This window comes from Calcarisporiella thermophila (assembly GCF_041956535.1).
Source record: "Calcarisporiella thermophila strain CBS 279.70 unplaced genomic scaffold VTP21scaffold_32, whole genome shotgun sequence".
Taxonomy (NCBI): domain Eukaryota; kingdom Fungi; phylum Calcarisporiellomycota; class Calcarisporiellomycetes; order Calcarisporiellales; family Calcarisporiellaceae; genus Calcarisporiella; species Calcarisporiella thermophila.
Window position 1 is genome coordinate 203,609 of NW_027192222.1, and position 12,221 is coordinate 215,829.

The following is a 12,221-nucleotide window of genomic DNA, read 5'->3' on the forward strand; positions in this document are numbered from 1 at the left end:
ATACCATCTTTGGCATGCAAATAACCAGGAATACAAGGATAAGAATATGTTATCTTTGTACAGTTATGCCCCCACTTAAATGCTGAGATGAGGTTTATGAGAATCTTCATATCTTAATAATTCTTGTCATCAGTTTTATTTGCACCTTCATTTCATCAAGATACAAGATGATGATAGCATAGCATGGTCATTTTATTACGAGGAATTATTACTATAAGGATTGATATATTAAAGATTACAATGAATTCTAAGTTTCCATTTTGGTAGAATGAATGTGGCTCGTTTTTTTACCGTGGTATGTGAAATCGCCTAACGGAGTGAGTGATTCACACAAAAGAAATAGTCACATTTACGCGTTTTTCTGACGTTTAACGCGTATTCATTTTGATTCATATTCTCCATTCCCCTTAACATCAGTGTCATCGCTGAATCATCATGTCACGGCATGATCCGGATGCTGATTCGACAGTGGATCTGTCCGCATCCAGCACCGCCAGCTCTATTCAAGACAATCTAGAAAAAGGTGGGATTCACACGCTTTCTAACATCCTACATGATGCTCATGAGCACATCACATTTATAGATGCCTTGACCAAGCTGAACTCGCTTCTCTTTACTCATCATCTTCCCCTCTCACTTCACTCCATCCATGATGCACCCTCTACTCTTTGGACAGCGCTCTTCGAGTGCATGCTTGAAACGCGTCTTCCACTCCCTCACCGTCCTGCCACCACATTTGCAGAAAAGCTTGCTAATCTACGGGTGCTTCTGGACACCTTAGGTGAACTTGTACAAATGCGACTTGAAATTAACCCAGAGAACTTAACGCGAGGCGAGCGGGAGGACATTTTAGAAATAATCGAATTGTTTTGGGCATTAGAGAAGACTCTACAAAAGCGACGTGACAGGAGCGAGAGCGGAGAGGAGGGACAAAGCCTGGTGGGAGAGAGTGAAGCTAAGAAAATGGAAACCAGTGGCGAAATAACGGCCATCACCCAGATTGAAAGGACAGTATCACCTATAGAGCCTAGGAAAGCAGAGGCTGCGCCTTCGTATGACCCCAACCAGTCTATTTCACAAGACAGTCGGCTGTTTCGGCAAGAAGAGCTGATGGTGCGAGCACAAGCTCTTAGCGAGCGTCTTAAAAAGAGCACTGGAGACCAACACGATGCCACTCTCCCACCCCTCAACACGTCATATCCTGGAGCTTCTCGGATTCATGAAATACCCAGCGATATTTCGCAGCTGAAAGAAATCTCTAATTCTAAGATGACTGAGCCAAGTGATCTCAGCTGGCTCTCCAGAGAGGCTCCTTCTCCACACGGTAGAGAACACTCTCCCTACTTGCCCGCTTCCCAACAGTCACCTTCCCATCCATCCACTCCCCCCCGTTTTTGGATATCCCAGTCTAACACATCCCCTCGTCTCAAATCCACTGCCACTCAAACGGCTACCCCTGAGCATTCTTCCACGGGCCAGTTACAGGGCAACCATCAAGTAATAATCTCTATGCATAAGTTCGATTTACACCCAAGATATAAACTTACATGGAATTACTGTAGGAGTGGACAACCCCAGCCGTTTTAAAAATTACAAAGGAGGATACCCCTTATACTCGAGCTCTTAAGAAGAGGCGAGCACAACTCATGCGGATTAAAAAGATGGCCACCAGTGCGCAACAAAAGAGTCCCTTCCGACAAAAACTGCAGCAGGCGACAAAAAGGTTGGCCAAAGCAAAATCGCCTTTGCACTCGGCCACCTCTCAACCATGGCGGCTACATAGGCAATCACCCAGGCCCAGAGAAAGGAGGAGAAGTAGTGAAAGGCTACCGGGTCTTTTGGAATTGGCCGAATTTGTCGAGAGAGAAATGGGCGTGCGTTTACCGAAAAGTGTGAAGGAGAGGTTGGAGAGGCAAGATATGAGAAGATGGGGACAGGGAATGCGACACCAACAGTGGGAGAGCACTGTTCGAAGGGTAAGCGCCCACATTTCACTCCTCGGCTACTTGCTATTTTCAACCACACTGAATTTCTATCCTATTTAGGCGAGAGTGGCCAAAGAGCGCCAGGAGGCTGCTAACCGGGCTTTCGAATTTGGGATCAGGGGGTTGCATCGAGACGAACAACTGGTAATCTTGCATCGTGCTTTATCCTAGTAATGAGTTGATTCTTACTTCTCTTTGCACCTGAAAAGAGGCGGGATATGCAGGAGAAATCGGAGCTCCGAGCGTGGCGTACAGCAGCTCGGGAGCGCGAACGCCGGATGGCAGAGTTGATGCGCGACCAAAGGAACCGAGAGGAGGAGGTCCAGCGTAGAAATGCACGTATAGAGGCACGAGATGAAAAGGTAAGGGGAAGAGCGAAAAAGCCCTAATGTGATTTGGCAATTGATGGCGCAAAACCCCTGGTTATGGTTGGCTAGATTCTACTGGACCTGTATCGGGATTGTGTACGGCTACATACCCAGCTGGTGCACGATCTTTCACAGGAACATCGGGCTCGGCAGCATCAACGTGATCTAGAGGAGCAGGCCGAGAAAGAGGCAAAAGAGCACTATTTACGTGACCAGATAGATATGCTTGAAGAGGAAATATCGAAGCTGAGAGAGGAGCAAGCGATGGCGCAACGGGCGCAAAAAGAGCTGCTAGAGAGGATTCGGCGCGAGACAAGAGAGGAGCTCAAAAAGCGCATCGCGGAAAACCGAGGGCGCTTCGATACCCTGGCGGAGAGCTCGAGCGAGGTGGACCGAGCCCGAGATGCCGAGCGGGTGAGGAAACAGCTGGAAAGCGAAGTGGATCGAGTACGAAGTCAACGCTTTGGCGAGCAATGCCAAGGCTTGTAACATACCGTCGAGCATGTTGTTCAAGATAGCATTTTTATTAGGATACTCTTTTTAATTTTTTAATGATGTATTTATATTTAAAATAGAAAGGTTAAAGAAAAACACACAGGCATTAAGCATGGAAAAGGCGAAGAGAGAAAGAAAAAAAGAAAGAAAGAAGGGAAAAAGTTCAATGCACAGAGAAAAGTAGATAGATAGACAGATATAAATTTGAAAAGCTCTACTGGAATACATTTTTGGTCGACAGCGGATCGTCTGCCGGCGCATTTCTTTTCTTCTTGTGCATCCGTTCGCTCATAGCTACCTGGCGTGCTTGATATTTGGCCGCCTTTTCGCGGCGTGCCGCAGCACGCACCATGTTTGGACTGACAAACTCGGGGTTCTCGAACACAGTGGCACCGCCAAAGCTGCCCTCAAAGATACGGATGGGAGTCATGACGAAGCGAGGGCCGATCTCGACGAGCTTGACATCGGCACCCTCTCGCTTCTGTTTGGAGGTGGCTTCTTCGGTGGGATCCTTCTCCACGATCTAAGCAAAGGAGCAAGAGAAATGCAAACGAATATGGGTAAGCCTGGTTGTTCGGGTAGAGACAGGTGACGCAATAGAAGGGCTTACCTGATAATGCCGGAACCATATCCGATTATCGGCCACGGTAAAGGTCAGGATGTGATCGAAGAAAGGCTTGGAGCGGCGAGCACCACGTGGCACGCCGAACATCTGCGAGAAGAGCTCCTTGAGGAGCATCCAATGAGGCTCGGAGTCAAAGGTCTTGTCGAACGAGAGGAGGGGGCGAGAACCCTTGAGGCAGTTGCCGGTCATCTTGAGCTCATCCATGGTGTGAACTATCAACCAAGTCCCAAGTCTTAAACATCCGCCTCCAAAAGTAGGTATTGTGCAAAAAAAAAATGGCATTGCAAACTTACTGTTTTGGACATGGAACTTCACGCTAGGCCCATTAGGCGTCTTGCTCATCCACAGATACAGATCCTGCCGTTTGCGCACCTCAAAGAAGATGCAGTTATTGCAGTTGTTGAGCTCGGCCAGTTCATTTAATACCCCCAATTGGGATTTTGCATCCAATTTTGAATCTAATCAGCAGATCAACAAAATTAGCAAACATGGTTCACTATGAAGCATAGCCAGCAGAGAGGAAAAGAGGGAGAGGAAGTGGAAGAGTGAGGAGAGTGAATCGTTTACCTTTCTTAGAGTGGGGCATGATGGCTTCGAGATCATTGAGAAGATGCCGCTGACGGAAGTTGATTCCGCGAGACGAGAGGACTAGAACGCGCTGTTTATTGCGCTGCTTATCTTTGCCATCTGAATTGCCTGAAGCAACTTTAGATTTTTGAGCTGCTGCCGCCTGCTTGAAGACCGATGCCATGGTGATTCCAAAGATCAAGTCTCTCAACCAAATTGAAGCCGAAATTGCAGTAAACAAAATGAGGGACGGGACAGTCACAATGTGACTACGACTCAGCCACGATGCTTCCCTCGACACTAGACAAAAAAAATTAAACATAAACACAGGTAGGCTAAAACGCGATCATCGCTTAGACAGGCGGATCTAGTATAAATCATGTCACGAAGATTCCTAGGGCATGTCCCGCGCATTCTACAATCGTCGCGCGGTCTAGCCACTTCCTCCGCCGCTGCCTCAACACAAGTATCCTCGCCATCCGCCTACCGGCTGGTGGCCGGCGTAGTCCTTGCCCGCTCTCCCCAAATCCAGCGCTCACCCACCGCATTCGAGCAAGCCTATTTCAACTACCAGAAGCAGCTCGCCCGGCATACTTCTGCATTCTTCCCTACCGATTTCTACTTCAAAAAAGGATCGATTGCCGAGAAGCGCTGGCAACGGCAACAGGAAATCGAGAAGCGCGAGGACATTTTTAACCCGTCGGCATCGTCGCAAAAGGAGGCCAAGACCGTAGAAAAGGCAGAAGTGGAAGAAGACGACAAAAGCATTGGAGGGGATCTAGAGGCAAAGGTGGAGCCGGCCAGCCGTGTGACCGAAGCGGACAAGAAGGGAGACGTGAAGAGTCTGGATCGCGCATTGGACCGAACCCTGTACTTGATTGTAAAGAAACCGCGGGAGGAGCATGCATGGCAGTTTCCTCAGGGAGGTTTGGACGACAATGAGCTGCTACATCAGGTAATTATTGGATGTTTTTCCTCATCTGAATGCCGAACTAACTACAACTCTTTGTATAAAGGCTGCTGAGAGGGAACTGACAGAGGAATGTGGCCCTAACCTCGACACCTGGTTTGTGGGGCGTGCACCCGTAGGCCACTACGTGTATGACTACCCCGCCCATTTCTCCAAGGGATCGCCATATAAGGGGTCGAAGGTTTTCTTCATGAAGGCCCACGTCTTTGCCGGCAAGGTCCAGGTCGACCAGCGTGAGATTGTAGACTATGCATGGGTGACGAAGGAGGAGCTCAAGAATTACGTGGATCCGCGATACTACGAGGCTGTCCGGGATATGCTGTCCGATATATAGATTTTTACACGATTGTTTAATTTTTTTTATTTTTTGTTTTGTTTGTAAATTGCTTCTACTTTACTTTTTCCACCTTGGACGATTCCTCCTTTTTTATCTTTATTTGACTTTTTACAATCATTTTAAAATATATCTCTCTCTGTCTTTCTCTCGTCATCCATTTATCCCGACTTACTTCTTCCTTTATGAAAAAACAACCATCATGCAAGGATGTAGAGAAGGGGAATTGTTAAACAACAGAAAATCTTTATATTCTACGGCATTAGAAAGAAAGAAGAAACAAAATAAAACATTCGCAATCAAAAAATAACCATCTAACACAAGAAGGATTCAAGTGGAGAAGTAAGCTTGGCTGAAAAGAAGAAGAAGAAGAAAAAAAAAAAACAAAAACTAAAGAGACATCCAGGAAATCGTGGAATAAATATTTAAATAAATTAATATTAGGAAACAACACTTTAAAAAGAAAAAGGAATAAATACCGGGTTATCCTCCTCAGAAGAAGTTACGAGAGCTCCTACTTGAGGGCGGTGGGGCTGGGAATACAACCACGTTCTTATTTTTCCCTTCCTTGGGGCTCAAGTCTGGCGAATCCCCATCCAGCTTTATGATCGCCTCCCCGGACGATGAGGAGAGAAACGAGGACCTTCCCTCCTGTCCAGCATCGCCGACACTCAGCAGATTCGTGCTGGGTGCGCTATTGGAGGGTGCAAGAGAGCTGGAAGAGGCTGCCGCCTGATTCTGGCCAGACGAGACGAATTCTTGGGACTTTGAACGGCGATGGAAGGGCAAAGGTGGCAGTGGCTTGTCTTTTGGGGCCGAGACAGCGGGTGGGTATTGTAGAATGCTTGAAAAAGGCTTCTGAGATGTCAGAGACTCGTATATTGGAGAGGGTGCATCCACGAGTGCTGAGAGCACTGAGAGGGTGCCGTACGAGTCGCCGCTTGAGAGGGTGTCGGAAGAGACGACTCGCGCAGGGGAGGTGGGGCTGGAGAGTGGAGAGAGCGGGAGAGGTTTGAATGTGAAGGAGGGGAGCCGGGGACTCTCCGACATGGAGCCGGGCTGGGAGGCACCCCTCGGGTTGGAGGCATTTCCACTGGCCCCGCTGGAAGCTGCAGCGGCAGCTGCAGTAGCTCCAGCAGACAAAGGGGCAACGTTGTAGGTGGTGCCCGCATCTCTTCCTATTGTTTCAAACGGGAGACGGAGAGAGGCCGGGAAGTTGAGGGAGGCTAATCGAGAGGCTGAGCTGGAGGAGGAGCTCATCGAGCCCTTTCTTTTCTCAGACAGTAGCAGCTCTTGGAAAGGATGCTTGTACCGCCTGTAGTAGCGATAGAGGAAGAACCCCACTACCAATGCTACAGCCGTGAGAGCCCCTAAGGTGGCCCCCACAATAACGCCAATGTTGGGCTGCTGCGACTGGAAAGCGTTGCCGTTCACGTTCATGTCGGCGTAGGTGGAGGTGCCTCTTGGTGGGGAGACCATGGTCGCAGGGCCGGGAACCATTGAAATTGTCGTAGGATCCACCCCGCTGACCTTGGCTGAAGTGCTCAACACCCCTTGGCGTGACGTGGTGGGGGAGGCGGGATCTGCGCCCGAAGGCGTGATCCCGGGAAGCCCAGGACTATTCGTGCCACGAGTCGAGCCAGCGCCTGGCCTAGGCGTATTTGAGTTGGCGTTGGCATCGGCCGGTCTGCGTGCTGTGGCGGAGACGGGCGATGAAGGAGTCACGATGACGCCTCTGATGGTTTTGGTGATGTTGGTATTTGGGATGAAGATCGTGAGGGTTGGTATACTTTCCAGAGGTATGGAGGGCCGCTTGCTGCGGCTGACGAGGGGCGTGCTTGGCACCGACAAGCTGCTCATGAGGGTGTGCAAAGGGCGGGTGGCCGGGATGAGGTTGTCATCGGCGCCGACGGTGGTGGTGACGGTTGTGGTGGTGGTCGCGGTGGTGGTTGTGGTTGTGGTGGAAGCGAGAGCCTTTTTCGAGGCCATGGAATGGCGAGGAGCATCCTTCTTGAGCGAGCCGTACGCTTTCTTTTTCCTTGTTCCCTTGTGCCCCGCTTTGCTCACGCTGCCAACCTTCTTTTCCCCCCACCCCCTCTCCTCCAATGGCATTGCGCCCTGCACTTCACCCCTAAATGCCCCTCGTATCATCCACATTTTTGCCTCAGATTCCCCGGCCGGCTTCGGTGTATTTTTAGACGGCCGCGCGGCCGCTTCACCATCCTCCTGCCGCGGCAGCTGCGGCCGCCTCTCTGCTACTCTCTCGCCCGCTTTCCCGATGCCGCTCGCCGACTCCCCTGGCGGAATGTCGCGCCCGTTCTCTGGTCCCGCTGCTCCTTCCTTTTCTGGAAGACGCTGTTTCGGATTCCGTTCGCGGCACACCGCGCTCTCGCATTCGGGAAAGCACTTTCTTCGCCACCTGCGGCATATGGCGCGGCGGCACTGGCATATTGAGCTGCCGTCGCCCCGCCTGGCGAGCCGCGGGTATATTCGTGTGATTGAGGCCATTATGTACATGAAAAGGATCCTTTGTCAAAAAGGAGGCTGTTTGAATTCACTTGCACATGTAATGGGTTGAGACAGTGACTAATACAGATTGAAGGAACGGAGGGTGTTTGCAATCTATGTGGAAATGAGCGTTCGAGTTATTCTTGCGGCCGCCATGGCTCGAATGCATTCGGGTACCAACCTCTCTACTAGACAGCGCGTGGAGAACCTGGGAAGCGGTAAGGAGAAAACAAAGGAGCAGAAAAGGGAAGGGAAAGCGCGGAAAAAACAAGCGACGCTGAGCAAAACGAGTGCGCGGCGCGAGAAAAGGAAACTTGTTTGCCGCAACCGGTTCTGGCCCATTGTTTGCCGCGATTTCGTCGCGCTGCGCTAGGCTTTCCGACCCATCCTCTGCCCTGGCCTCGCTGTCAACCCCGCTCTTTTGTTTGAAACTCTAATTTTTAATTCGACTCGTTTTTGGGCAAACCGCCTCGGGTGACTGGACCTTGTTGACGGGTTTGGGCGACCGTCGCCGGGCGGGAGGCAAGGGCTCCACGCCAACCAGCGGCAGCGTGGATTCCGAACAATAACAAAGCTAGGGCGCATGGCGAAGGGCTGGGAGAGCGCGAGGGAGAGGAGGGCCCCCGTCGCCGCAGGCTTGCGCTGCGCTCCCCGTAAATGGGTGAGAAAACTTTGCATCAACTCTAAAGTTCAGGCTGAGCTCTTTTCCGCAGCGCTTCGATTTAGAATCAACCGAGCACCGCGCTAGGAAAGAGAAAGTCTAAAGGAAACAGGAACTTCTGGGATCCAAACCCGCCGGCTCACAAACAACTTGATTCCCAGAGAAGCCTGTGGTTACAGAGCGATCAAGCCATAGCTCGGCGTCCTTGATGAACACGGCTCTCCCGCTCAATGGCCCACGAGCCATATGCGCACCAGATTAAGTTCAAGCTTCTCCTCTTCCTCTCATATCACCGCAACATTTCCCATTCTATAGCTTTCGCGCTAGGTGAAAAATGGTGATGGATTTCGGATGGCCATCAACAAAGACAACCCCGTACTCCGCTCGATAGAGGGTCGGCCCGCGATCAAAATGTCAATCCTATACCTGACGGCCAGCTTGATTGGATAAAATAGGCCTCAGGTAATGGAGTACAAAGTATGCTTTCGAAAGCTCTTGGTCTTGTGTTATAGGAGGCTTTATTGGATAGCATCAAAAAAGGACAATAAAAAAAGGAAAATTTGAGGTTATTTTTTTGGCTGCTATGGTATATTAGAGAAAAACTGGACTTCGTCGACTTTCAGAGATATAGCGCCTTGGTGTATATCCAAGCGGTGTGAATCAATTGCAAATCAACTTGCCAATACTATGACTCCTCAATCCTGTAAGATTGTGTTTATTGCCCATGGTACTTGGGAAATCGTATCGGTATCATGTCGTATTTGAAGCGACTATTTATAGAAATGACGAACAAAACAGTGCTGAGCACGTATGAACACTTGAAATGCGATCTAGAACCATCAGGAAATGGGTTCATGGGGTGATATCAGTAGTACTGCCATCAGGCGCAATGATAGTAAACCTAGTGCTTTCAGCGGTGCACACGATATTCACCACGACCACTCTGTCCACTCTTTCTAGTTTGGAGAGAACCCCATGGTCTTCCAGACAGAAATAGATCTGGTGAAAGGGACTCTTGTAAGAGGGGTCATAGACCTTGGCCGGTGAGAAGGGTTGACTTATATCGATCTCAGTCAACCTGTTGACTTCAAGTTGGTAACCAGCGAATAACTCATCTCCATCCATCACGATTAGATCGATTTCATTGAGTTCTTCACCACCCACCTGGAATATACATGCCATGGGCTTGGGAAGTAATCCCTGGAAAGCGGTGTAGAGGCCAGTCTGATATCTTGCTTTGATGAGCTCAACCTGGGTGAGTGCTTGTTCTCGAATGAGAGTGGATCGGGTTAGATACTGGAGCCCATACTTCAGAAGCTCGATTGGATCTTGTACGTCGCTCCTTCTTAAACAACAGGAGAGCTTCGGCCACACGGCATCAATGCAATTACGAAGGAGAAGGCCATTTGTAAACTGGACCCACGACGGCTTAACTTCAACGGGGGTGAGCACGCCGATATTAAGTAGAAGTTCCTCCACGGGATTAGGGTGATCCTCATCCAGCTTCCACGGCTTCATATGGTGCGCTGGAAGTTCACGAACATAGGCCCTTTCTTCTTCCGACAGTCTGGCCAGATGGTGCTCGATTTTAGAAAGAGTCCCGATCATATATTCGCGAAAATTTTGCTGTAGCACACGGCCCCATGAGGAGGGAGTGGGGTGGAAGTGCTGGTGGAGTTTGAGCAAGGTCATGAAGGAAGCCGGGTGTCCCCGGGATTCATGGACGATCTTTTCTTCAATATCGACGGAAATGCCTTCTGGGTTGCAGCGCCACTTGTAGAGGTAGAAAAGTTGGCCCATCTCAGCCACGGAAAATAGAGGCATGGGACGAAATAGAACTTTATCCATCGGCGTATCCAACGCCCCACTGCCCTCTCGCAGGTGAGTGAGCTGAAAAGTGCCTACAGCAACATAGGACACGGATTGGGATGAAAGCGCCTGGAAAAAATCCTTGGCCACCTTAAGAAGGTGAGGGTCCTCAAAGATGGTTTGAAACTCGTCTATAAGAAGGTAAAAGGGGTGTTGAAACTCTTGGAGCCGCTTTCTCAGTTCGTCCCAGGTGAGATGCTTGGAAAAAAGATGATAGGACATAAATCGCAAAAAACCTGCCACCACCGCCCTTCTACTTGATTGCCCTCGGAGTTCCCCTTTCACATCGGTCATATCAAGGTACAATGCGTTCGAACCCGCCTTCTTTAATTGATCGAGAAGGGCCCATAGCAAAGAGGTCTTGCCACTCTGGCATGGTCCATGGATCACATACGATTTTCCACGCTGACTAATATTGGTATATACCTCTTCAAAAATGTCCTATTCATCAAAGGGAAGAGCAAGCCAGGTGTGGCCCGGCTCCATTGGACCCTCCGTTAAAATGGTTGACCGGATCGACTTTTTGTAGTCCTTTTCTTCTTCTAAAAACGCTAATATGATTTCACTTAATAAGGCATGGACAAAAGGAGGTAGCCTGATTTAGCAACCATGAAGCTCTAAAGACAGAGTCCTACCTTCACCTATCGTCCTCTTAATTCCAGCACCTAATGAGAGTGGGATAATAAGTAAAAGGGTGAGAGTTTTATGTGGATTTAAAAAAAAAAAAAGAAAACGAGCCATGAAGAAAAGAAAGACCATTAGCGGTTTGTACATTTCTGCGATATCTCGACGAGTATGTGGATGTGCTTCTTTCTTGGTTCTTCCGCAAAGATCTCGCAGATCTCATCTATCGGCAACATCCTCCGTTTGTCCAGTTGTTTGAAATTATCATGGCAGGTGCGATACTCCTTCGATGGAACCTCTATTTTCCACAATAGAAGGTCCAAGGCGTCCAGCTTCTTCAACTGCTGTTTATACTTCTTCTTGATCTTCTCCTGCAGACTATAGAACGTTTCCGGCCCACACACTTCAACTGAGAATGGGAGCGATAAGATCTCATCGCAGTCGATCAGGCAGTTTAGTAACATAATTATACCGGCTAGCACAAGGAGATGGGGGCAAGTTAATTCGGAGCATGGATTGAAAGGTAAAATAATCGCTCATCACAATGACAGGATCATTCTTCTTTTATCCGAGAATAAAGCTCAGTAGCTCCAAGATGGATTCCAAATCGGAGAGGCTTGTTGGTTGATAGGTTGAAGCCATGTTTTTTTGTAACGTAGCATGAAGGGTACAAATAAGTTGGGCCAACCAAGTTCAGAGTTCACCTACATCAATGGATGCCTAAGAGCACGTGTAGATCACCCCTCTCTATAACGTAGCTATGTGTCTATGTGCTCTCTAGTATCAAGACGGTATGGATTCAGTCATACTGGCGACCACTTGGAAGCCTATATAAAAGACGCGTACTCGGTCTTAACTCTACTGTGACATCAATGTGGTGTCCCTTTTGAAGTTTGGATGAATATGGATGCGAATACCCTATCAACTTGCTAGGCTGTTGCCATTTACAAGGTCCAGAAGATGCAATATAAGACACCAAGACTTTATCGAAGATTGCCTCTAAAGAAGCTCAAAAACGGCGTATCTTAACAAATCAACCTTTTCCATAATGCATTCCGACTCACGACAGAAGCTTAATCCACAACTTACTCAAGATCCTAGACTAAGATCAGCTAGATTTTATTTGGCTCATTAAGGTCACTAATAGCATAAATCTGGGGAGGGGAGAGGGACAAAAATCGATTATTATGCTTGAATGGAATTGATAATGGTTGC

General features: G+C 48.9%; 8 protein-coding genes across 8 annotated transcripts; 3 read left to right on the forward strand and 5 right to left on the reverse strand.

The window, feature by feature from the left end:
- Nucleotides 1-435: 435 nt before the first annotated feature.
- On the forward strand, nt 436-2,842 carry VTP21DRAFT_7747 (uncharacterized protein; the record flags this gene model as incomplete). Its single annotated transcript, XM_069398522.1, has 6 exons — nt 436-523; nt 584-1,497; nt 1,563-1,976; nt 2,046-2,129; nt 2,195-2,347; nt 2,423-2,842. 6 exons carry the CDS (start codon nt 436-438, stop codon nt 2,840-2,842), a joined length of 2,073 nt encoding a protein of 690 aa, XP_069246316.1.
- Nucleotides 2,843-3,062: 220 nt separating this feature from the next.
- On the reverse strand, nt 3,063-4,224 carry VTP21DRAFT_7748 (uncharacterized protein; the record flags this gene model as incomplete). Its single annotated transcript, XM_069398523.1, has 4 exons — nt 3,063-3,371; nt 3,459-3,685; nt 3,767-3,931; nt 4,041-4,224. The coding sequence occupies 4 exons, from the start codon at nt 4,222-4,224 to the stop codon at nt 3,063-3,065; spliced, it is 885 nt and encodes a 294-aa protein (XP_069246317.1).
- Nucleotides 4,225-4,419: 195 nt separating this feature from the next.
- On the forward strand, nt 4,420-5,344 carry VTP21DRAFT_7749 (mitochondrial 54S ribosomal protein mL46; the record flags this gene model as incomplete). Its single annotated transcript, XM_069398524.1, has 2 exons — nt 4,420-4,995; nt 5,057-5,344. The coding sequence occupies 2 exons, from the start codon at nt 4,420-4,422 to the stop codon at nt 5,342-5,344; spliced, it is 864 nt and encodes a 287-aa protein (XP_069246318.1).
- Nucleotides 5,345-5,836: 492 nt separating this feature from the next.
- On the reverse strand, nt 5,837-7,852 carry VTP21DRAFT_7750 (uncharacterized protein; the record flags this gene model as incomplete). The annotated part of the gene is made up of 1 exon (XM_069398526.1): nt 5,837-7,852. One exon carries the CDS (start codon nt 7,850-7,852, stop codon nt 5,837-5,839), a length of 2,016 nt encoding a protein of 671 aa, XP_069246319.1.
- Nucleotides 7,853-7,976: 124 nt separating this feature from the next.
- On the forward strand, nt 7,977-8,225 carry VTP21DRAFT_7751 (uncharacterized protein; the record flags this gene model as incomplete). The annotated part of the gene is made up of 1 exon (XM_069398527.1): nt 7,977-8,225. One exon carries the CDS (start codon nt 7,977-7,979, stop codon nt 8,223-8,225), a length of 249 nt encoding a protein of 82 aa, XP_069246320.1.
- Nucleotides 8,226-8,426: 201 nt separating this feature from the next.
- VTP21DRAFT_7752 (uncharacterized protein) lies at nt 8,427-8,759 on the reverse strand (the record flags this gene model as incomplete). Its single annotated transcript, XM_069398528.1, has 2 exons — nt 8,427-8,596; nt 8,657-8,759. The coding sequence occupies 2 exons, from the start codon at nt 8,757-8,759 to the stop codon at nt 8,427-8,429; spliced, it is 273 nt and encodes a 90-aa protein (XP_069246321.1).
- Nucleotides 8,760-9,365: 606 nt separating this feature from the next.
- VTP21DRAFT_7753 (uncharacterized protein) lies at nt 9,366-10,676 on the reverse strand (the record flags this gene model as incomplete). The annotated part of the gene is made up of 1 exon (XM_069398529.1): nt 9,366-10,676. One exon carries the CDS (start codon nt 10,674-10,676, stop codon nt 9,366-9,368), a length of 1,311 nt encoding a protein of 436 aa, XP_069246322.1.
- Nucleotides 10,677-11,140: 464 nt separating this feature from the next.
- On the reverse strand, nt 11,141-11,470 carry VTP21DRAFT_7754 (uncharacterized protein; the record flags this gene model as incomplete). Its single annotated transcript, XM_069398530.1, has 1 exon — nt 11,141-11,470. The coding sequence occupies one exon, from the start codon at nt 11,468-11,470 to the stop codon at nt 11,141-11,143; it is 330 nt and encodes a 109-aa protein (XP_069246323.1).
- Nucleotides 11,471-12,221: the final 751 nt, after the last annotated feature.